The sequence below is a fragment of the Manis javanica genome, chromosome 8 (genome assembly GCF_040802235.1).
Source record: "Manis javanica isolate MJ-LG chromosome 8, MJ_LKY, whole genome shotgun sequence".
NCBI classification, from domain to species: domain Eukaryota; kingdom Metazoa; phylum Chordata; class Mammalia; order Pholidota; family Manidae; genus Manis; species Manis javanica.
In genome coordinates, this window is record NC_133163.1 from 38,492,312 (window position 1) to 38,518,317 (window position 26,006).

At 37.4% G+C, this 26,006-nt stretch overlaps 1 protein-coding gene across 2 annotated transcripts in view; it reads right to left on the reverse strand.

Annotated features, from left to right (window-relative positions):
• Nucleotides 1–4,219: 4,219 nt before the first annotated feature.
• SNAPC1 (small nuclear RNA activating complex polypeptide 1) overlaps nucleotides 4,220–26,006 on the reverse strand; it is a 45,076-nt gene continuing 23,289 nt past the window's right edge. For both annotated transcript variants that reach the window (XM_073242288.1, XM_073242287.1), the window contains 2 exons: nucleotides 11,129–11,227; nucleotides 4,220–7,216 (listed from right to left, as the gene is read on the reverse strand). In XM_073242288.1, the coding sequence (XP_073098389.1) occupies nucleotides 7,164–7,216; nucleotides 11,129–11,227 (152 nt within the window). In that variant the 3' untranslated portion in view covers nucleotides 4,220–7,163. The remainder of the gene's footprint in view (nucleotides 7,217–11,128; nucleotides 11,228–26,006) is intronic.

Below are 26,006 nucleotides of genomic sequence, written 5' to 3' on the forward strand. Positions count from 1 at the left end.
CATCTTCTTTATCCATTCATCTACTGGTGGATACTTAGGTTGCTTCCATATCTTGGCCATTGTAAATACTGCTGCGATAAACACAGGGGTGCATATGTCTTTTCAAATCAGGATCTGGTTTTCTTCAGGCAAATTCCTAGGAATGGAATTCCTGGGTCAAATGGTATTTCTAGTTTTAGTTTGAGGAACTTCCATATTGCTTTCTAGGTGGTTTAACCAATTTACAATCCAGTCAACACTGTAGGAGGGTTCCCTTTTCTCCACATCTTCACCACCATTTGTTTCTTGTCTTTTGGATGGTCGCCATTCTACCTGATGTGAGGTGGTATCTCACTGCAGTTTTAATTTGCATTTCCCTGATGATTAGCAGTGTGGAGCATCTTTTCATGTGCCTGTTGGCCATCCATATTTCTTCTTTGAAGAAATGTCTTTTCAGATCATCTGTCCATTTTTTAATCAGGTTATTTATTTTTTGGGTGTTGAGGCATATGAGTCCTTTATATATTTTGGATGTTAACCTCGTATCAGATAAATCATTAACGAATATATTCTCTCATACTGTAGGAAGCCTTTTTGTTCTGCTGATGGCATGCTGTGTGCTGTATGTGTGCTGTATTGCGGAGTATAAATGTTCTGTGCTGTACAGGAGCTTTTTAGTTTGATGTAGTCCTGGTGCTGACTTTTCTAAAAATAGTTAGTTGAAGTTAACATATAGCCCAATTAATTAAGTACTGTGGTAGTAAAGTATTTGAAACAGCCTATAAATAATGTAATTATATGAAGACTTTTTCATTTTTATTTATCTTAAAAATAAGACTCCTATTTATCTTATTTATCTTAAAAATAAAGTCTCTTTCCAAAGTGTTTGTAGGAAGACTGGTGCATATAAAAATATTATCCTCAAAGCATAATCTGTAATAAGCCGGATGATCAGATGATCAGGCTTTTTAGCTTGCAACCAAAAGCAAGTTAGTAACATAATCTGAGTATTCTGTAGTGCTTAGCATTTTGGGAAAATTAACTTCTTTGAAAAATCAGGATTTTTAATATTTTAGAAGTACACCAACTTCTTTGAAGTCATTAGGTTAGTACTGTTACCTGTGGAGTTGCTACTATTCATCCCTGAGATCATGTCTTGAGGATGACAAGAATGAAGCTGACAGACATGAGTACAGAGCAACCAGCAAAGCTTTTAACGAATGAAAGAGGGCAAGGAAAAAGGTTCCCGCTGAGTGGGAGGGGTTCCAAGGGTGGATGCTGTTAGGGCTGCGGTGTCTAGAGGTTCATGAGCACAAAAAGGGAGAAATTCACATGATTGGCTAAGGCTGTTGCTAGCGTCGGACTGGGATCAGAAGACTCACTTGTTTCTCAGGCTGAATTTTCCAGGGGGCGTTTGTTTACTGTGAAGCCTTGACCCTAGTTCCCTCGTGACTGCACCTTACCAGGGCCTTGAGCTCTATCTGCCTGCATCCCACAAACACCTGCCTCAGTATGACACTAAGTTGTAATCACATATCACTTGGGTGACCTAAATGACTTAATAAACTCCTGAAGAATACTAAGTAGAATCTTGGTAACCTAGGAGACACTCTGGGCACAGATCCACTGGAGAAGGTTCAGGAACTTCTGGATAAATAAGAGGCTACCCTCTCATTCCTCTCTGTGATAAAAATCTGTAAGGGATGCAACCCTTGAAAGACGGAGAGATCCATATTTGTACAACTTCACTCTGAGTGCACATTCCTGTCCATGGAACAGGAAAGGCAGAATTCGGGCAGAAAGCCTTAGTCCTACCTAAGCAGTCAGAGATGGAGTTTGGGCTATCATGGTGCTTAGGTGTCGAGACAGGAAATTCTTGAAAGGAACAATTATAGAGAGGGCAACACTAAAATGCAAGCCTAAGATCTGTGGCCTCAGATCTTAGGCTGCAAGCAGAGCAAGAACTCCAATGATTCAAGGGCAAATAAACCACTGGAGAGCTGAAAATGGTTAGCAGGTGTTTCAGCAGCTGCTCACTCAGGGGTCTCCTGAGTTCAGAGTTCAAGCCCCACCAGGATAGAGTGATGTGGCACTTTAGGCTGTGAAAATTTCAGAAGGGCTGCACCTTAGAAATAAGTCACATGCCAGGATTAAGATATTAGCCCTAAAGCTAAAGACAAAAGACAATTAGGTCCACCCTAACAAAGTCTACAACCAAACCTTTACAAGTTTAAGATGTCAGTAATTTAACTGCTTTCTAGAACAAAATCAACCCTTTAGAGGCAGATAACAGAATCCAGAATCTCTAACATGTATCATCATATAATAAAAAATTACTAGAAGAGAAAGAAGTAGGAAAATGTTACCCAGCCAACATAAAAAAATCAGCCAATAGAAACACATGCACTGATGACGCCAATGTTGGAACTAGCAAAAACTTCAAAATAACTAGGTTAAGTATACTAAATTATCTGTAATAAAAGACAGATATAATAGTAAAGAAATGGAGAATTTCAGAGGAGATATGAAAACTATATAAAAGAACCAAGGGAATATCCCTAAAATTGAAAAATTCAACAAAAAATTTTAAAGTTATTGGTTGAGATTAACAGCAGATTGAACATATGAGACGAAAGGATTTGTGAACTTGAAAACAAGTTAAAAGGAATCATCTACTCTTCAGCCTGGAGAGAAAAATTACTGGGGGGAAAAAGCCACAGTGACCTGTGGGACAGTATCAAGAAGTCAACACACATGTAATTGGAGTCCTAGAAAGAGAAACGTGCAGAAAAACACATACAATATGCTGAGAAAACAAACCATAATAGGCACATAATATCAAACAGCTAAAAACTAAAAAATAAAGAAAAAATCTTAAAAGCAGCAAGAAAAAGGTACATCATATACAAGGGAACAACAGTAAGAATGAAAACTCACCAGAAACAATGAAGGCTGAAGACAATGGAACAATCTTTAGAGTGCTGAACAAAAGCTGTCAACCTAGAATTCTAAATCCAGCAAATACATCTTTCAAAATGACGATGAAATAAAAACCTTTTCAGAAAAACAATAGCTGATAGAATTTTTCTCTGACACAACTGAGCCACAAATTAGTATTAAAAGCTCTTGAGACTGAGGGAAAATTATCCCAAATGTAAGCATCGACTTGCATGAAAGAAGAGCACCATAAAAAGATTCAAATGTGGCCAAATGTAATACATTTTTTATTTTCTTTCTTGTTTAAAACAGGAATAAAAATATATAATGAGGTTTATAACATAGAAGTAAAATATGTAACAATATCACAAAAGACAGAAGGGGCTTTAAATGGAATTATATTAAGTGAAGGGCATATATCCCTATTTACTACAGGTAAACTTTTAAGTCACAGGTGCACATTATATTTCCAGATGAATCCAGGCAACCTAATCCCAAGCAAATCTGACCCCTGAGCAATTCCTCTTAACCACTGTGCAATGCTGCTCTTTGTCAAGTGAACATTTTTGCCACTGCTTGATTACAACTTTGCAATTTGACAATAATGTATAACATTATTATCATTTCAATCAAATTATGAATAGACTGATAAATCCTTAAGATTCTAAAGGCCAGTCCTGCTCACAGACTCTTCGAAGGAAAGCTGCCAGAGTTGGGTCCTTCCACTTAATTTGCTGTACATTAGGGCTTACAATCCTGCTACACTGGCCACAGTTGATTGTACCAAGGATCTACACCATAGTTAAGGGCAGTTATCTTTTGGATGGACAGAAAGAAGGCCAAAATGACCCAGTAGAATAATCTCTGCTCATTCAGGTGGCTCTCTTTTGGATTATAACTAGTAGAGTCCATCAGACCCTCTTTAAGGGACAGTAAAAGCAGGAGAGTGGGAAATGTGCAGAGAAAAGATGGAAACACATGCATATTGTGACTATGTAGCAATGGACATCCATTTCAAAGATGAGCACAGAACCTGGCCACTGGAGCTGTTGTACTCACTACATGGCAAAGAGCCATTTTTTTCAACTTTAAGAAACTGTGCTTCTAATGAGATGGCCACTTTACTGTCCTCCGTATTCTTAAAATAAGCCTCCACCATTTAAGATAATGTGAATGGGCCTTTGTTCCTTGCAATCTAAAGAAGCCCATCCAAACATACCTTTTAAAAAAATCTAGACCTGCAGTATACATACAGCACATGAAGACAAAACACTTCAGGCATAAAACAAAACACAAAAAGGGGTTATACAGCCTGAAGCTTTTGCATTTACTTTAATAAAGAAAATTTTTTAAATGTTCAGTGAAAATTACTACATAGTTGTTCAAAAGTTAAATGAAAATGTGAATAGTTAAGCACCCACAAAGTCCTCTTATTGCCATTAAAAAGCAAGCATTCTTCAATATGTAATTTAATTCAGGAACCAGGGTAAAAATAACTCTGTTTTCCTAGGCTCTTGACATCAAAGCTAAAGTGATTTTCAGCTCATAAAGTTTTTTTTTTTAAATAAAAACCTTTTTTTTGTTGTTGACATCGTTAATGTTCAATTACTTGAACAACATTGTGGTTACTAGACTCCCCCTATTACATTAAGTTCATTTTTTTTCATTTTTAAAGATACATCAATTAAATATATTTTCTCTCTTTAAATACAGATGAAATCTCTTTTTGACATAACCAAAATAGGCCACTGGGAAGAGGATATATATTGTATAGTTAATTCAAATAGAAAAAAGGAAACAAACCATTAAAGACACTCATTAAATCGTCATTTGAGCCAGGAGAGTGCTATCTCATATCAATCTGAAGATCTGTGTAAACACATCAGCTTTCAATTATTATGACTTACAATCACTTCACAAATCACCACATTAAGCACTAATCACTCTGGTTTTCTTGGCATCCAAGTACTTTATAAAAGTTTACACTTTCCAGCCGTAATTACTTTGAAGTTTAGCATTCATAGCCCTCACATTTTCAAAGCACTATGCAGTTCTTAATATTTTTTCACAAGTTAGTAAAATAGTTAAGTATTATCTTGCATTGACAGCTGAGAAAAGGATTTAAACAAAAAGAAATGAATTTTTTAGGATACATAATGGCAGAACAAGGATACAAAATTTTGACTTTCTAGTTTCTAGGTCAGAATATTACAAGTATTCAAACCATTTAGATAAATGGGTTTTTAAAGCATTTCCCTATTATATCACTGCACTGGAAATCCCTATAGAAGACAAAGTCTTTGCCTAAAAGTTGCTTCATTATCTCTTTTGTTAGTAGAAAATACCTTGCAGATGGTACAATTGTATCTGTATCAGGGAATAAGCAATTTAATTGGGTGTTGAAGAGATTGGGAATGTTTCTCCACTTTGAATATATCCACTCACAGTTTAGAAAATCTCTGAGGCATTGAGACATTATAAACCCAGATGGGATCTAAGGTGTGCTTACAGCAACATAAACCCCAAACAGTACCATCAAAGAAAATGAAGACAAGACATTATGATTTCTCACAGAAAGCTGCACATTTCCAGGGTAATTTTATTGTAAGAAATAAATTATATATAAAAATATGTAATTATAAAATTATAAATTATAAAATATTTTCACTTCATTTTAAAGTGAAAAATATTCCCCTAATCAGCTCCTTTTTGTGTTCCACTTCTCTTATTCATGGCTTGTTTATTCAGACTTCATATAAACATGGTATATAACACTAAAACTACTATAATTCCAATTTTCAACTCTGAACATTACTTTCTATATTAAAATTTCTGAAAGTGGTATGGTTTTAAAATACACATTGTGGTTATGAACACTGCACATTCCCTCTTTCCTCACAAAACATTAACTTGGTAAACATTTAACATTACAATCATGTATTTATGACTTGATGCAGCTATTTGTTATAATCAAGTTGACAATACAAATGGCTTAATTTAATAAGGAGCTTGTATTTCAATACATTTTAATTCTGAAAATCCACTATAAACACAAACATTTCTATCTGGACTTTGTTCAATAAGCTTCATCTTCATGTTTAAAACAACTTTATCAAGTGATTCCCACCTTATATTCACAATATATTCACAAAAACTTTCTATTCAGCTAAAGCACTGCAACTGTCAGATACAATGACATAGCAACTCACATCTGCTGAGTACAACTCTGTTACTTTTATCTACCTACATTTTCTGCTAAGATTCAGGTGGTACTCAATTGACAACAGTTACAAAGACTGATAACAAGTATAAGGGAGGTATAGAGAGTCCCTCACAAATACTGTTAATAGGAATGTAGACTGGTGGTCTATTGGAGCCCAATTTGACAATGATTAACAAAATTGCACATGAACACACTATTTGACAAATCTATTCATGTGTAAATTTATACAATTTAATCAACATACGTGAGCCAAACAATATGCACAAAGGTCACATCACAGCACTGTTTGAAATACTGAAAATTGAAATGAACCTGTGCAGAAAAGGTGACACAGGACTTCAATATTCAAGTGTACTTTATGTATTGACTAATCATGATAGATGTATGTATATGCCGACACATGCATTGCTATACCTATACACATACATGTATACATACATAAATGTTAGACCAAAGGGAGCTTTAAAACAAGCACCAAAGAGTATTTAATTCATGGTGTAAGTAGAAACTGAGCTTCCTAAGTTACCAATCACATAAGTTAACCACGTAAGTTTCATATATTAAAAAGTAAAGCAAACAAGGCAAAAATGTCATTGCACTTAACCACACATCTATCACCAGACTGTAGATAAAAAACGATTTGTCATTTACATGTAATAAGCATTAATATTTCAAGAAAAAATATTTTAAATAGAATAATTAATATCAGAACTGCAGTAATAGTATAACAAAACCTTTTAGGAAATAGTAATAATCTGAAAATAGTATTATTTCTATTACATTCTAAATCAAATTTTATCTCTATTTATGTGGATTTCCTAAAAGAAAATGTTACAATTAAATTTTGAAGTATATTCTTATTCTCATTGTTTGTACTTTTATTCTAGAACTATGTTAAAGTATTGCTATTTCAAAGAAATAACCTACAGTTGCACAGATGAATTATTTTTAACACAGGCAGTCTTCCTTTTCAACACATAACATGTAAATCTTTTCTTCTGTCAGAAAGCTCAAAATGAAAGCTCTACACCAGTCTCTTTGTTCTGCATTTTCTTTTCCTCTTGGGTGCAGTGAATTCTAAAGACATAAAATAAATAGTCTGTCATGCCTAAAAAAATAATACTTAACTGATAATATATATTTTACCTATATAGATTTTTAATTGGTATTAAGAATGCCTTTACAAAACTGAACAGCTACATGCAAGAGAATTAAGCTGGATTATTTTCTAACTCCATACACAAAAGTAAACTCAAAATGGATCAACGACCTGAATGTAAGTCATGAAACCATAAAACTGTTAGAAGAAAACATAGGCAAAAATCTTTTGAATATAAACATGAGCAACTTTTTCCTGAACATTTCACCTTGGGCAAGGGAAACAAAAGCAAAAATGAACAAACGGGACCTCATCAAGCTAAAAAGCTTTTGTACAGCAAAGGACACCATGAGCAGAACAAAAAGGCATCCTACAGTATGGGAGAATACATCTGTAACAACAAGGGGTTAACATCCAAAATATACAAAGAACTCACATGCCTCAACACCCAAAAAGCAAATAACCTGATTAAAAAATGAGCAGAGGATATGAACAGACAATTTTCCAAAGAAGAAATTCAGATGGCCAACAGGCACATGAAAAGATGCTCCATATCACTAATTACAAGGGAAATGCAAATTAAAACCACAATGAGATATGACCTCACACCAGTTAGGATGGCCAACATTGAAAAGACTGGGAACAAATAATGCTGGCAAGGATGCAGGGAAAAGGGAACCCTCCTACACTGTTGTTGGAAACATGAACTAGTTCAACCATTATGGAAAGCAATATGGAGGTTCCTCAAAAAACTAAAACTAGAAATAACATTTGACCTGAAAATTCCACTCCTAGGAATTCACCCAAAGGAAACAACTTCTCATATTCAAAAACACATATGCACCCCTATGTTTATTACAGCACTATTTACAATAGCCAAGATATAGAAGCAACCTAAGTGTCCATCAGTAGATGAATGGATAAAGAGGTGGTACATATACACAATGGAATACTATTAAGCCATAAGAAAGAAACAAATCCTACCATTTGCAACAACATGGATAGAGCTGGAGGGTATTATGCTCAGTGAAATAAGCCAGGGGAGAAAGACAACTACCAAATGATTTCCCTCATTTGTGGAGTATAACAACAAAGCAAAACTGAAGAAACAAAGCAGTAGCAGACTCAAAAGCAAAAATGAACAAATGGGACTACATCACGCTAAAAAGACTCACAAACTCCAAGAAGGGACTAGCAGTTACCAAGAGGAGGGGTTGGGGAGAGCGGGTGGGGAAGGAGGGAGAAGGGGATTGAGGGGTATTATGATTAGTACACATGGTGTAGGGGAGAGGTCACAGGGAAGACAGTGTAGCACAGATAGGACAAGTGTTCACTGTGGCATCTTACTACACTGATGGACAGTGACTGCAATGGGGTATGAGGGAGGAGACTCAATAACATGGGTGAATGTAGTAACCACATTGTTTTCCTTGTGAAATCTTCGTAAGAGTGTATATCAATGATACCATAAATTAAATGAATGAATGAATGAATGAATGAATGAATAAATAAATAAAAGGTTTTCAGTGGAAAAGAAGAATGCCTTTACAGCAAAACTCCAACAAGAAATCTTAAGCTTGACATATACATGATTTTTTTCCTGAAAATTGGTACTGTAGCTGAAACTTACTAATATACATCCAAGTTATCCTAAATCCTACTCAATAATAAGATACTATGGAATTGTTTCATATGGGTATACCCTCTCTTAATTAGTATGGACCAGTGTGCCAAATGTGAAAGTATCTAGGCCAGTGCTGAGATAACTAAGATTTCCATTTAATTTCACTTAAGCCTGAAAATGTAATCCAAAACACAGCACCATCATCTTTTTGGCTACCACAGCATATGCCATAACTAACTCTCAAAAAGTGTCCTTCTAGAAACAGTTGCGAACTGTTACAGATCATTAAAAACCAAGAAAATAGAAGATACAAACATGAAAATTATTAAAGATATCAGAAATGTTTACCACCAATGACAAAAAGGGGAGTGACAGGAAAAGGAATGAGAAAAGACAAGGAAAAAATTAAGAGGAAAAACAACATATTCCTGGAAGACAGCAGTAGCTCGGATAGAGTGCAGCAGGCAGAGAGAGCAAACTGTCCTGAAGAAAGCAGGTCTGAGGTCTGGAAAGGATATTTTTAAAAAGATGAAAATGATACTATGCCTAATGTGTTTGGATATACCAAGAGGAGATATATACAACTGATGAAGAGTTTGGATAAATCGGTGATAAGTACATAGAAAAAAATAATAAGGCAAAAAAAATCATTAACTGTCTAGGGAAAACAATAAATGTAGATTAAGGAAGTATCATAGTATATTACATGGCTCTATTGCCAACAATGTTTTGTAAATGCTGAATATTGATATAAATAACAACAGTTACACTGGGAGGGTGGGGGCTGGGGAATACACAATGTTTGGTGTGGAGGTGAGAATATATTAAAGAGAACTAAGCACCATCTTCAGTGGTAAGTCAACAGATGATCCATAGAACTGAAATATGAAGAAGCAGCAATATAAATATTTAAATATTTATTTAGAGAGATGGAGGTTAAATTCCAAAATAATTAGTAAAGAGTTAAAAGTGGTTGTCTCTGGGGGTAAGAAACTAGGGTCAAAGTCAGAAGACTGTGGTTTCTTATATAATGGTTATTATAAAATTATTGGAATTAAGTTATATGTACATGTAGCTATGATTTAATGAAAACAAAATTTTTAAAAATCACAAGCTGATAGATTTAGGAATAGGACTTGCCTGGTAACCATAAACGTGTATGCGCATGTTAAATTATTTACTCACAATAAAAGTCACCAATCAAGACTAGATGGAAACTACAGTCTGAAACTCACCATAAGATTGTAAAGGACTGGTTTACTGACATAAATCTCAAAGGCACTCAGATTTCTGAGGGAACAAACAGTCCTTGTAAATTGGCTCTTCAGCGCCCTGTTTCTCTTTATATAATTAAATGGGTTATTTTTCTCCCACACTAAACTTAATCTTTGACCACATAGACTGATCTGATTCATTCAACAAATATTTACTTAGGTCCACTATGGGCAGCTGTGCTCAGGCCTACAATCACTGTAATGAAAATAAAATGGTTGTTAAGTTTTTGTGGTGGATATCTATACCACTGTACCTAACTAAATGCTTGAAACACAACAGGCACTCAATACATGCTTGCTGAATGAACATAGGGCCAGAAAGAAAAAAAAAGTCATGAGGCGTTTTTCTTAATATACATTATGTTCACCATCACTGATGGATTGCCAACTATCAAGCCTAGCTTGATATATATATATATATAGCTAAATATAACTTATTCTCTGTACTAGTGTAACACCAACATAGATAATAGCTAAACTGCTGTTTAATAAACACTACAAATTACGAAAACCACAACAAAAAAGGTATAGCTATTTCAATTCATGTTGTTCAATTTACCGTTATGTATTACAATCATCATTCCATAGGTGAAAATTTACATATACTAGAATATCAAATAATATTTTTTAACAATAAATCTTTTTTTAAGCTATATCCAGAAATACATATTTTGTGAACCTTGCCCTTCGTTAGGATACATATTCAGGCATCTTCATGCTTAGGGATATTACTTACTAATAATGTTATTTTCCCTATCTTTCACCTCTCACCTTGACTGAGCACTGCCTTTCCATATCCACTTATTTATTGTATTATTATTTACTTTAAATGTCAGGATTGACAGTATGATTAATACTGAAATCCTCCAATGGGTCAAAGATAAATGCATCACCAGAACACAAAACCAACCATCATACTCTTCAGGGTTCTAAACCTTGATGATCCACGAGCATAACTTGCTTTCCATTAATTTGACAAAATTTTTCCTTACCTGTTTCATTAAAACTTTCATTCTCCTCTTCCTCTTCTGTAATTACAGGCATACTCAGATTTAAAATTTTATCTTTCTTGTGTACATTCTGCTTGTCATCTGGAAATAGAAAAATGATTTTAGGTGAAAACAATGTTAATCTTTGAGAAAATTTGTTATACAAATAATGTAAATATTACAAAAAAATCAGATTTTGAAATTAAAAGCTAAATATGCATTTAAAAGAGAAATGTGCATTTTAAATATGTATCTTTTCTAAATATTAATGTATTTTATCTACACTTTGAAAATAGTCTCTAATTCTTCGATTACAATAAAGAAAATAGAAGAAAGGGGGAGAAACAAAATTAGCCAGACATCAATATCTTATTCCATCTTTAACACACACAGCATGGGTTAAATCTGCAGACAGCAGGAAATAATTATGTGGTTACTTCAACTTTACTAATTAATCACAATTTAAAGTTAATAGCATTGTTTTTGAATGCAGAGACACTTTCTTTTATCACTACAAATGCTCCACAAGACATAACTCTAGTCATAATTTGCCACTGACTTTCCATTTTCCAATATATTAGAGGTTTTCTACATCAAGCCTCTGGTGCCTGAAGATATATCCTAAACAAACTGATCAAACAGCATTGTCATATCAGGTCTCATTTACCACAAATATTCATGTCCCAAGAGCAATCTTCCACAGTCACTCTTTATTCTTTATGTTGCTTTATTCTTCCCCACAACATTGTATTACCTGATATATGTTGTTTCTTTATAGTCTGCTTCCTCCCACTAGAATGTAAGCTTCACAAGAATAGATTCTGATTTAAGTTGATGTCTCCCCAGCACTTAGAAAAGTGCCTGGCATATAGTAGGGCCTCAATATTTATTAAATATTAAATATGGATTCAACTCTTTTATAATATAATTGTTTTATACAGTACAGATGTTAGTAAGTACCAGACATCACAGGAGGTAAGAATTACATGAAAATAAGTTTAAGCTTTCTGTTCAGAACACATATACACTAGGATCTTAGTGATATGATTTTATGGAGTGAACAGATTAATCTAAAATAGAGTTGAGTAAACTCTAGCAATAACCTTCCCCTCTAAACACAATTCAAATTTACTAAATTAATACCAATTTCCCATTAAGTTATTAAAATAGAATTTTACCTTCACTTGTAAGTCTTAGTATTAATTACAATAATTTTGTACATGATTTTTAAGATGACAGATAATCTTTTATGACATCTCTTTCCACATGTAATCACATTTTTTAGCTGTTCACAAAATTATAATCAGTGCAATGAACTCCAAAAATTGCTAATACTGTTCTTCACAATCTTTCAGCGTTGTCCATATACATCAGTTTTTAATGGTTTTGAGAAATCCACATTTACAACCTAAGAGGATCTATCCAACAAAGCCAAGTTAAAAACTGACGGCTGAGAAACAAGCTTCATCTAGTCACGTGATTATTAACTACATCTTAAGAGTTATAGTTCTACAGTAAATAAGCAAGTTTAAAAAATAAGAAGCAATGTTCTCTAAAGCTTTTAAAAACAGATACAGTATAAACCAGTGGAACAGAATAGAGGGCCCAGATATAAACCCAAACATTTATGGTCAATTAATATACGATAAAGGAGCCATGGATATACACGGGGAAATGACCACCTCTTCAACAGCTGGTGTTGGCAAAACTGGACAGCTCCATGTAAGAGAATGAAACTGGATTACTGTCTAACCGCATACACAAAAGTAAACTCAAAAATGGATCAAAGACCTGAATGTATAAGTCAGGAAACCATAAAACTCTTAGAAAAAAATCTTTTGGGCATAAACATAGCAACTTCTTCATTAACATATCTCCCCGGACAAAGGAAACAAAAGCAAAAATGAAAAAGTGGGACTACGTTAAACTAAAAAGCTTCTGTACAGCAAAGGACACCATCAGTAGAACAAAAAGACATCCTACAGTATGGGAGAATATATTCATAAATGACATATCTGATAAGGGGTTGACATCCAAATTATATAGAGCTCACGCACCTCAAAAAACAAAAAGCAAATAACCCAATTAAAAGATGGGCAGAGGAGCTGAAGAGACACTTCTCCAAAGAAGAAATTCAGATGGCCAACAGGCACATGAAAAGATGCTCCACATCACTAACCATCAGAGAAATGCAAATTAAAACCACAATGAGATATCACCTCACACCAGTAAGGATGGCCAACATCCAAAAGACAAACAACAACAAATATTGGCGAGGATGTGGAGAAATGGGAACCCTCCTACACTGCTGGTGGGAATGTAAATTAGTTCAACCATTGTGGAAGAAAGCAGAGTGGAGGTTCCTCAAAAAGCTCAAAATAGAAATACCATTTGACCCAGGAATTCCACTCCTAGGAATTTACCCTAAGAATGCAGCAGCTCAGTTTGAAAAAGACATATGCACCCCTATGTTTATCTCAGCACTATTTACAATAGTCAAGAAATGGAAGCAACCTAAGTATCCCTCAGTACATGAATGGATAAAGAAGATGTGGTATATATACACAATGGAATATTATTCAGCCATAAGAAGAAAACAAATCCTACCATTTGCAACAACAGTGGATGGAGCTAGAGGGTATTATGCTCGGTGAAATAAGCCAGCAGAGAAAGACAATTATCAAATGATTTCACTCATCTGTGGAGTATAAGAGTAAAGAAAAAACTGAAGGAACAAAGCAGCAGCAGACTCACAGAACCCAAGAATGGACTAACAATTACCAAAGTGAAAGGGACTGGGGAGGGTGGGTGGGAAGGGAGGGATAAGAGGAAAAAAGGGGCATTACAATTAGCACACATAATGTAGCCACTGGGGGGACACGGGAAAGGCAGTATATACAGAGAAGACAAGTAATGATTCTATAGCATCTTACTATGCTGATGGACAGTGACTGTAATGGGGTATGTGGTGGGGACTTGATAATAGGGAGAGTCTAGTAACCATAACGTTGTTCAAGTAATTGTACATTAATGATATCAAAACAAACAAACAAACAAATAAACAAAAGATACAGTGTCTCACCCACCTATATGCAGCCAAGAACCAAAAAGTGAACATTTACCTCAAAGTGCATATATTAGCTAAAAATAGAGAACTTCACTCAGAGGTATGTTCCTCAGAACTTAATTACATTTATTTTATATAAAACTGAAATGAATGGCCAACCAGTTTCTTAAACCATTACACTTAAGAAGATGCAAAGGGCAAAAAAAATTGCTACAAGCCTGCACGCTGGGATCAGAAAGAAGACACCCACCACAACAAATATGACAGAGAAGCTTTTTAGTAAATAAAAAAACAGTATGAAAAAATAAGACAAAGTCTGATTGCAGCATGAAGACATAAACTGCCCTATACACTGAAGATACTTCTTGAGAGAGAAAAAGATGGCGACATGAGTAGGGTGGCAGAAATCTCCTCTCAAAACCATATATATTTTGAAAATACAGCAAATACAACTATTCCTAAAGGAGTGACCAGAAGATATAGTACACCATCCAGGCTACATCTGCGAGAACCCAGCATCTCACAAAAAAGGTAAGATACAAAGCCATGACCCAGAGGGACCTGAGCACTATCCCCACCCCAGCTAACCAGCGAGAGGAAAAGAATCAGAGTGGGAAAGGAGTGGAACTGCAGGACTGCTAAATAACCAGCCCTAGTTATCTGCCCCTGGAGCACAGACACATATTACATGGTGCTCTGGATTTTAGAGGAGAAGAAAAGCAAAATCCAAGACTAAGATTGTGAACAGGTTCCCACAGCCGGCTGCCCTGGGACAAAAGAAAAGAAAGCACATTAAAAGTCTTAAAGGGACAAGGGTTTAATAGGTGGACAAAATAGTCCTGGCATGCTCAGCCCAGCAGGCTGGGAACTTTAAGGAACTTCAGGTACGCTAACCTCTTGGATGGCAATGCAGCCCCGAGACCCTCACAGTGATAAGCAGCCTGTCATTCATTCCCCCCACTGGCACTTCAAGCAAACAGGCTGACCTGCCATTGCTGCAGAACAGCCAGGGAGCAGCCCCACCTACAGCAACCACACAGCTTAGCAGAGGCTTCTCCCTGCACACGGCTAACTGGCCCAGACCCAGGGGCTGCTCCGTGCTCGCAGTTGACTGGCACAGACAGTGGAGATGGGCACAGAGTACAGAAGGCACAAAGGGGCTCTGTTCTTGGAGCAGAACATGCACCACTCACCTGCAAACCACGCCAGTGCCCTAGGCCATCCCGAGGACCACCCTGCCCCCAGCAGCTCAGGGGATTAACCCAGAGGCTACTCCATGCATGTGGCTGATCAGCACACAGACAGTAGAGACAAGCAAGGTGACCAGCAAGCAGGAAGGGACTTTGTTCTCCCAGCTGACACATGCACCACTCGCCGGTGACGACTCCCATCACCATGAAAAGGCAGAAGAACTTTGTTCAATCCAAAATCCCTCAAACACCAGAGAGAGGGCTTGGTGAGACTGAAATCACCAATCTTCCTGAAAAAGAATTCAAAATAAAAATCATAAACATGCTGATGGAGCTACAGAGAAATATTCAGGAGCTAAGGAATGAATTCAGGAGGAACATAACAGAAATGAAACAAACAATGGAAGGATATAAGAGCAGACTGGATGAGAATGGAAGAAGACTGTTAATGGAATAGAAATCAGAGGACAGGAATACAAAGAAGATGAAGAAGAGAGACATAAAAGGATTTTGAGAAATGAAAGAATAGTAAGAGAATTGTGTGACCAATCCAAATGGAACAATACTCTCATTATAGGGATACCAGAAGAAGGAAAGAGAAAAGGAAAGTGTTTTTGAAGAAATAATTGCTGAAAACACCCCCAAGCTGGGGAAGGAAATAGTCTTTCAGACCATGGAAGCCCACAGATCTCTCAACACAAGGGACCCAAGGAGGACAACATCAAGATCCATAATAATTAAAATGGCAAAGATCAAAGACAAGGACAGGGTATTAAAGGCAGCCAGAGAGAGAAAAAAGATCACCTACAAAGGAAAACCCATCAGGCTATCATCAGACTTCTCAGAAGAAACCTACAGGACAGAAGGGAATGGCATAATATATTCAATGCAATGAGACAGAAGGGCCTCGAACCAAGAATACTGTATCCAGCAAGACTATCATTCAAATTTGAACGAGGGATTAAACAATTCCCAGATAAGCAAAAGTTGAGTGAATTTACCTCTCACAAACCAGCACTCCAATGTATTTTAAAGGGACTGCTCTAGATGGAAATATGCCTAAGGTTAAATAGTTGTCACCAGAGAAAATAAAACCACAGCAAAGAAAGCAGACCAACCAAATACTAACTAAATGCAAAATAAAATCAGCTATCCACAAAATCAGTAAGAGAAACACAAAGAGTACAGAATAAAACACATAAAATATAAAGAATGGAGGAGAAAGAACAAGAAGGGAGAGAAATAAAGAATCATCAGACTGTGTTTATAACAGCAAAATAAGTGAGTTAAGTTAGATGGTTAGATAGTAAGGAAGCTACCCTTGAATGTTTGGTAACAACAAATCCAAAGCGTGCAATAGCAATAAGTACATATCTATTGATAATCACCCTAAATGTAAATGGACTGAATGCACCAATCAAAAGACAGAGTAACAGAATGGATAAAAGAGCAAGACCCATCTATATGCTGTCTACAAGAGACTCACCTCAAACCCAAAGACATACACAGACTAAAAGTGAAGGAATGGAAAAAGATATTTCATGCAAACAATATGGAGAAAAAAGCAGTTGTTGCAGTACTTGTATTGGACAAAATAGACTTCAAAACAAAGAAAGCAACAAGAGACAAAGAAGGACATCATATAATGATAAAGGGGGCAGTCCAACAAGAAGATACACCCATTATAAATATCTATGCACTCAACACAGGAGCACCTACATATGTGAAACAAATACTAACAGAATTAAAGGAGGAAATAGAATGCAAAGCATTCATTTTAGACTTCAACACACCACTCACTCTAAAGGACAGATCCACCAGACAGAAAATAAGTAAGGACACAGAAGCACTGAAAAACACATTAGAACATATGGACCTAAGAGATATCTATAGAACGTTCCACCCAAAAGCAGCAGCAGGATACACATTCTTCTCAAGTGCACATGAAACATTTTCAAGAATAGTCCACATACTAGTGCACACAAAGAGCCTGAATAAATTCAAAAAGATTGAAATTCTACCAACCAACTTCTCAGATCACAAAGGTATAAAACTAGAAATAAATTGTACAAAGAAAACAAAAAGGCTCACAAATATGGTGGCTTACAAACATGCTCCTAAATAATCAATGGATCAATGACCAAATTAAAACAGAGATCAAGCAATATATGGAGACAAATGAAAACAACATCACAATGCCCCAACCTCTCTGGGATGCAGAGAAGGCAGTTCTAAGAGGAAAGTATATAGCAATCCAGGCCTATTTAAAGAAGAACAATCCCAAATGAATAGTCTAACATCACAATTATTGAAACTGGAAAAAGAACAAATGAGGCCCAAAGTCAGCAGAAGAAGGGACATAATAAAGATCAAAGAAGAAATAAATAAAATTGAGAAGAATAAAACAATAGAAAAAATCAGTGAAACCAAGAGATGGTTGAGAAAATAGATAAACCCCTAGCCAGATTTATTAAGAGAAAAAGAGAATCTACATACAATCAGAATCAGAAATGAGAAAGGAAAAATCATGACAGACACCACAGAAATACAAAGAATTATTAGAGAATACTAAGAAAAACTAAATGCTAACAAACTGGATCACCTAGAAAAAATGGACAACTTTCTAGAAAAATACAACCTTACAAGACTGACCCAGGCAGAAACAGAAAATCTAAACAGACCAATTACCAGCAATGAAATTGAATCAGTAATCAAAAACTACCCAAGAACAAAATACCTGAACCAGATGGATTCACCGCTGAATTTTATCAGATATTTAGAGAAGACATAATGCCCATTCTCCTTAAAGTTTTCCAAAAAATAGAAGAGAATGGAATACTTCCAAACTCATTCTATGAAGCCAACACCACTCTAATACCAAAACCAGGCAAAGACACCACAAAAAAGGAAAACTACAGACCAATATCCCTGAAGAACATAGATGCAAAAATACTCAACAAAATATTAGCAAACTGAATTCAAAAATACATCAAGAGGATCATACACCATGATCAAGTGGGATTCATCCCAGGGATGCAAGGATGGTACAACATTCGAAAATCCATCAACATCATCCAACACATCAACAAAAAGAAAGAAAGAAACCACATCATCTCCATAGATGCTGAAAAAGTATTTGGCAAAATTCAACATCCATTCATGATAAAAACTCTCAACAAAATGGGTATAGAGGGCAAGTACCTCAACACAATAAAGGCCATATATGACAAACTCACAGCCAATATCACACTGAACAGCGAGAAGCTGAAAGCTTTTCTTTGAAGATCAGGAACAAGATAAGGATGCCCACTCTCCCCACTTTTATTCAAATAGCACTGGAGGTCCTAGCCACAGCAATCAGACAACACAAGGAAATAAAAGGCATGCAGATTGGTAAGGAAGAAGTTAAACTGTCACTGTTTGCAGATGACATGATATTGCACATAAAAAATCCTAAAGAATCCACTCCAAAACTACTAGCACTAATATCTGAATTCAGCAAAGTTGCAGGATACAAAATTAATACACAGAAATCTGTGGCATTCCTATACACTAACAATGAACTAGTAGAAAGAGAAATCAGGAAAACAATTCCATTCACAACTGCATCAAAAAAAATAAAATGGCGGAGCCAAGATGGCGGCGTGAGTAGAGCAGTGGAAATCTCCTCCCAAAACCACATAGATCTATGAAAATATAACAAAGAAAACTCTTCCTAAAATAGAGACCAGAGGACACAGGACAACATCCAGACCACATCCACACCTGCAAGAACCCAGCACCTCGTGAAGGGGGTAAGATACAAGCCCCGGCCCGGCGGGACCCGAGCGCCCCTACCCCCGGCTCCCGGCGGGTGGAAAGAAACGAGCGCTTTTTTTGGTGTGTTTTTTTTTTTAGCGAGTGCTTTTTGGAAGCCTTAAAGGGACAGGGACCCCAATACCAGTGAAACAGGGCAGCAAGATCGGTCAGCGGGTGCCTGAGACCGGCGCCTGAGGACAAAGAAAATCACGTGTTTTTTCCAGTACGGGGGAGGCAGGGTGGCAGGACCGGTGAGTGGGTGCCTGAGACGGGCGCCTGGGGACAGGGAAAATCGTGCGTTTTTCCCTTTTTTTTTTTTTTGCCAAGTGCTTTTTGGAAGCCTTAAAGGGACAGGGACCCCAATACCAGGGAAACAGGGCAGGAAGATTGGTGAGCGTGTGCCTGAGACCGGCACCTGGGGACAAAGAAAATCGCGCGTTTTTCCCAATACTAGGGAGGCAGGGCGGCGGGACCGGTGGGCGGGTGCCTGGGGCTGCGCCTGTGGACAAAGAATATCGTGCGTTTTTCCCTTTTTTTTTCTTTTTATTGGCGAGTGCTTTTTGGAAGCCTTAAAGGGACAGGGACCCCAATGCCAGGGAGGCGGAGTGGCAGGACCGGTGAGCGGGTGCCTGGGACCGGTGCCTGAGAACAAAGAAAATCACACGTTGTCCCCTTTTTTTGGCGAGTGCTTTCTGGAAGCCTTGGAGGGACGGGGACCCCAATACCAGGGAGGTAGGGCAGCAAGACCGGTGGGCGGGTGCCTGGCGGACAAAGAAAATTGCGCATTTCTCCCTTTTTTTTTCTTTTTGGCTAGTGCTTTTTGGAGGCCTTAGGGGGACAGGGACCCCAGTTCAAAGGGAGGCAGGGCGGCAGGGCCAGTGGGCAGGTGACTGGGACCAGCGCCTGAGGACAAACAATGTTGCAAGTTTTCACTTTTTTTTTTTTTTTTGGCGGGTAATTATTGGAAGCCGTGAAGGGACAGGGACCCTGGTGCTAGGGAGGCAGGGCAGCAGGAACAGTGAGTGGGTGCCTGGGACTGGCACCTGAGGACAAAGAAAATTGCGCAGAGGGAAACTTTTTTTTTTCCCCTCTTTTGTTGTTGCTGTTGTTTTGGTTTGGAGAGTGCTTTTTGGAAGTCTTAAAGGGGCAGGACAGGACACTTAGACCAGAGGCCCAGAATCTGAGGATCTCTGAGCACTCTAACCCCCTGGGCAACAGGGAGCACAGAGGACCCTTATGGAGATAAATAGCCTCCCGGCCGCTCCCCGTCCAACGGGGCTCCACCAATTTGGAGGAGCATCCCCAGCAAGGCCACGCCCACAGCAAAAGCAGAGATGAACTCCATAGCAAACGGGCAGGTAGCAGAAGTCCTGTCTGCGCAAGCTGCCAAGCATAGGCCACTGGATGTCGCTATTCTCCCAGGAGAGGAAGGCTACAAACCAACAAGAAGGAAAGTTCTTCCAGCCGTCACTCATACCAGCTCTGCAAACTATCTCTATCACCATGAAAAGGCAAAACTACAGGCAGACAAACATCACAGAGACAACACCTGAGAAGGAGACAGACCTAACCAGTCCTCCTGAAAAAGAATTCAAAATAAAAATCATGAACATGCAGACAGAGATGCAGAGAAAAATGCAAGAGCAATGGGATGAGATGCAGAGAAAAATGCAAGAGCAATGGGATGAAGTCCAGAGGGAGATCACAGATGTCAGGAAGGAGATCACAGAAGTGAAACAATCCCTGGAAGGATTTATAAGCAGAATGGATAAGATGCAAGAGGCCATTGCAGAAATAGAAGCCAGAGAACAGGAACGTATAGAAGCTGACATAGAGAGAGATAAAAGGATCTCCAGGAATGAAACAACACTAAGAGAACTATGGGACCAATCCAAAAGGAATAATATTCATATTATAGGAGTACTAGAAGAAGAAGAAAGAGGAAAAGGGATAGAAACTCTCTTTGAAGAAATAATTGCTGAAAACTTCCCCAAACTGGGGGAGGAAATAATTGAACAGACCACGGAAATACACAAAACCCCCAACAGAAAGGATCCAAGGAAGACAACACCAAGACACATAATAATTAAAATGGCAAGGATCAAGGACAAGGAAAGAGTTTTAAAGGCAGCTAGAGAGAAAAAGGTCACCTAAAAAGGAAAACCCATCAGGCTAACATCAGACTTCTCGACAGAAACCCTACAGGCCAGAAGAGAATGGCATGATATATTTAATGCAATGAAACAGACGGACCTTGAACCAAGGATACTGTATCCAGCATGACTATCATTTAAATACGATGACGGGATTAAACAATTTCCACACAAGCAAAAGTGGAGGGAATTTGCCTCCCACAAACCACCTCTACAGGGCATCTTACAGGAACTGCTCTAGATGGGAGCACTCCTAAAAAGAGCACAGAACAAAACACACAACATATGAAGAATGGAGGAGGAGGAATAAGAAGGGAGAGAAGAAAAGAATCTCCAGAAAGTGTATATAACAGCTCAATAAGCGAGCTAAGTTAGGCAGTAAGATACTAAAGAAGCTAACCTTGAACCTTTCATAACCACGAATCTAAAGCCTGCAATGTCAATAACTACATATATCTCAATAGTCACCCTAAATGTAAATGGACTTAATGCACCAATCAAACAACACAGAATAACAGAATGGATAAAAAACCAAGACCCATCTACATGCTGCTTTCAAGAAACTCACCTCAAACCCAAAGACAAGCACAGACTAAAAGTAAAGGGATGGAAAAACATATTTCAGGCAGACACAGTGAGAAGCAAGCAGGGGTTGCAGTACTAATATCAGACAAAACAGACTTCAAAACAAAGAAAGTAACAAGAGATAAAGAAGGACACTACATAATGATAAAGGGCTCAGTCCAACAAGAGGATATAACCATTATAAATATATATGCACCCAACACAGGAGCACCAGCATTTGTGAAACAAATACTAACAGAACTAAAGAGGGAAATAGACTGCAATGCATTCATTTTAGGAGACTTCAACACACCACTCACCCCAAAGGATAGATCCACCAGGCAGAAAATAAGTAAGGACACACAGGCATTGAACAACACACTAGAACAGATGGACCTACATCACAGACATCTATAGAACTCTACATCCAAAAGCAACAGGATATACACTCTTCTCAAGTGCACATGGAACATTCTCCAGAAGAGACCACATACGAGCTCACAAAAAGAGCCTCAGTAAATTGCAAAATATTGAAATTCTACCAACCAATTTTTCAGACCACAAAGGTGTAAAAGTAGAAATAAATTCTACAAAGAAAACAAAAAGGCTCACAAACACATGGAGGCTTAACACCATGCTTCTAAATAATCAATGGATCAATGAACAAATCAAAATAGAGATGAAGGAATATATAGAAACAAATAACAACAACACAAAGCCCCAACTTCTGTGGGACTCAGAGAAAGCAGTCTTAAGAGGAAAGTATATAGCAAGCCAGGCACACCTGAAGAAGGAAGAACAATCCCAAATGAATAGTCTAACATCACAATTATCAAAACTGGAAAAAGAAGAACAAATGAGGCCTGAAGTCGGCAGAAGGACGGACATAATAAAGATCAGAGGAGAATAAACAAAATTGAGAAGAATAAAACAATAGCAAAAATCAATGAAACCAAGAGCTGCTTCTTTGAGAAAATAAACAAAATAGATAAGCCTCTAGCCAAACTTATTAAGTGAAAAAGAGAATCAACACAAATCAATATAATCAGAAATGAGAATGGAAAAATCACGACAGACTCCACAGAAATACAAAGAATTATTAAAGACTACTATGAAAACCTATATGCCAACAAGCTGGAAAAGCTAGAAGAAATGGACAACTTCCTAGAAAAATACAACCTCCCAAGACTGACCAAGGAAGAAACACAAAAGTTAAACAAACCAATTATGAGCAAAGAAATTGAAACAGTAATCTAAAAACTACCCAAGAACAAAACCCCAGGGCCAGACGGATTTACCACGGAATTTTATCAGACACACAGAGAAGACATAATACCCATTCTCCTTAAAGTGTTCCAAAAAATAGAAGAGGGAATATTCCCAAACTCATTCTATGAAGCCAATATCACCCTAATACCAAAACCAAGCAAAGACCCCACCAAAAAAGAAAATTACAGACCAATATCCCTGAGGAATGTAGATGCAAAAATACTCAATAAAATATTAGTAAACAGAATTCAACAGTATATCAAAAGGATCATACACCATGACCAAGTGGGATTCATCCCAGGGATGCAAGGATGCTACAACATTCGAAAATCCATCAACATCATCCACCACATCAACAAAAAGAAAGACAAAAACCACATGATCATCTCCATAGGTGCTGAAAAACCATTTGACAAAATTCAACATCCATTCATGATAAAAACTCTCAGCAAAATGGGAATAGACTGCAAGTACCTCAACATAAAAAAGGCCATATATGATAAACCCACAGCCAGCATTATACTGAACAGCGAGAAGCTGAAAGCATTTCCTCTGAGATCGGGAACCAGACAGGGATGCCCACTCTCACCACTGTTATTTAACATAGTACTGGAGGTCCTAGCCACGGCAATCAGACAAAACAAAGAAATACAAGGAATCCAGATTGGTAAAGAAGAAGTTAAACTGTCACTATTTGCAGATGATATGATACTGTACATAAAAAACTCTAAAGACTCCACTCCAAAACTACTAGAGCTGATATCGGAATGCAGCAAAGTTGCAGGATACAAAATTAACATACAGAAATCTGTAGCTTTCCTATACACTAACAATGAACCAATAGAAAGAGAAATCAGGAAAACAATTCCATTCACAATTGCATCAAAAAGAATAAAATACCTAGGAATAAACCTAACCAAAGAAGTGAAAGACTTATACTCTGAAAACTACAAGTCACTCTTAAGAGAAATTAAAGGGGACACTAATAAATGGAAACTCATCCCACGCTCATGGCTAGGAAGAATTAACATCGTCAAAATGGCCATCCTGCCCAAAGTAATATACAGATTTGATGCAATCCCTCTCAAATTACCAGCAACATTCTTCAATGAATTGGAACAAATAATTCAAAAATTCATATGGAAACACCAAAGACCCCGAATAGCCAAAGCAATCCTGAAAAGGAAGAATAAAGTAGGGGGGATCTCACTCCCCAACTTCAAGCTCTACTACAAAGCCATAGTAATCAAGACAATCTGGTACTGGCAGAAGAACAGAGCCACAGACCAGTGGAACAGATTAGAGAGTCCAGAAATTAACCCAAACATATATGGTCAATTAATATTTGATAAAGGAGTCATGGACATACAATGGCAAAATGACAGTCTCTTCAACAGATGGTGCTGGCAAAACTGGACAGCTACATGTAGGAGAATGAAACTGGACCTTTGTCTAACCCCATATACAAAGGTAAACTCAAAAAGGATCAGGGACCTGAATGTAAGTCATGAAACCATTAAACTCTTGGAAAAAAACATAGGCAAAAACCTCTTAGACATAAACATGAGTGACCTCTTCTTGAACATATCTCCCCGGACAAGGAAAACAACAGCAAAAATGAGCAAGTGGGACTACATTAAGCTGAAAAGCTTCTGTACAGCGAAGGACACCATCAATAGAACAAAAAGGAACCCTACAGTATGGGAGAATATTTTCATAAATGACAGATCCGATACAGGCTTGACATCCAAAATAGATAAAGAGCTCACACACCTCAACAAACAAAAAACAAATAACCCAATTAAAAAATGGGCAGAAGAACTGAACAGACAGTTCTCTAAAAAAAGAAATACAGATGGCCAACAGACACATGAAAAGATGCTCCACATCGCTAGTTATCAGAGAAATGCAAATTAAAACTACAATGAGGTATTACCTCACACCAGTAAGGATAGCTGCCATCCAAAAGACAAACAACAACAAATGTTGGCGAGGCTGTGGAGAAAGGGGAACCCTCCTACACTGCTGGTGGGAATGTAAATTCGTTCAACCATTGTGGAAAGTAGTATGGAGGTTCATCAAAATGCTCAAAACAGACCTACCATTTGACCCAGGAATTCCACTCCTAGGAATTTACCCTAAGAATGCAGCAATCAAGTTTGAGAAAGACAGATGCACCCCTATGTTTATCGCAGCACTATTTACAATAGCCAAGAATTGGAAGCAACCTAAATATCCATCGGTAGATGAATGGATAAAGATGTGGTACATATACACAATGGAGTACTACTCAGCCATAAGAAGTGGAAAAATCCTACCATTTGCAGTAACATGGATGGAGCTGGAAAGTATTATGCTCAGTGAAATAAGCCAAGTGGAGAAAGAGAAATACCAAATGATTTCACTCATCTGAGGAGTATAAGAACAAAGGAAAAACTGAAGGAACAAAACAGCAGCGGAATTACAGAACCCAAAAATGGACTAACAGGTACCAAAGGGAAAGGAACTGGGGAGGATGGGTGGGCAGGGAGGGATAAGGCAGTTAAGAAGGGGGTTATTAAGATTAGCATGCATGGGGGGGAGGGAGAAAGGGGAGGGAGAGCTCTACAACACAGAGAGGACAAGTAGTGATTCTACAACATTTTGCTATGCTGATGGACAGTAACTGTAATGTGGTTTTTAGGGGGGACCTGATATAGTGGAGAGCATAGTATACATAGTATTCTTCATGTAAGTGTAGATTAAAGATTAAAAAAAAAATGAAAGAAAGAAAGAAAAGGGGGATTACTCCTTGATAGGATAAAACTATTGGTAAATCAAAGATTAACACATGCTTTAAA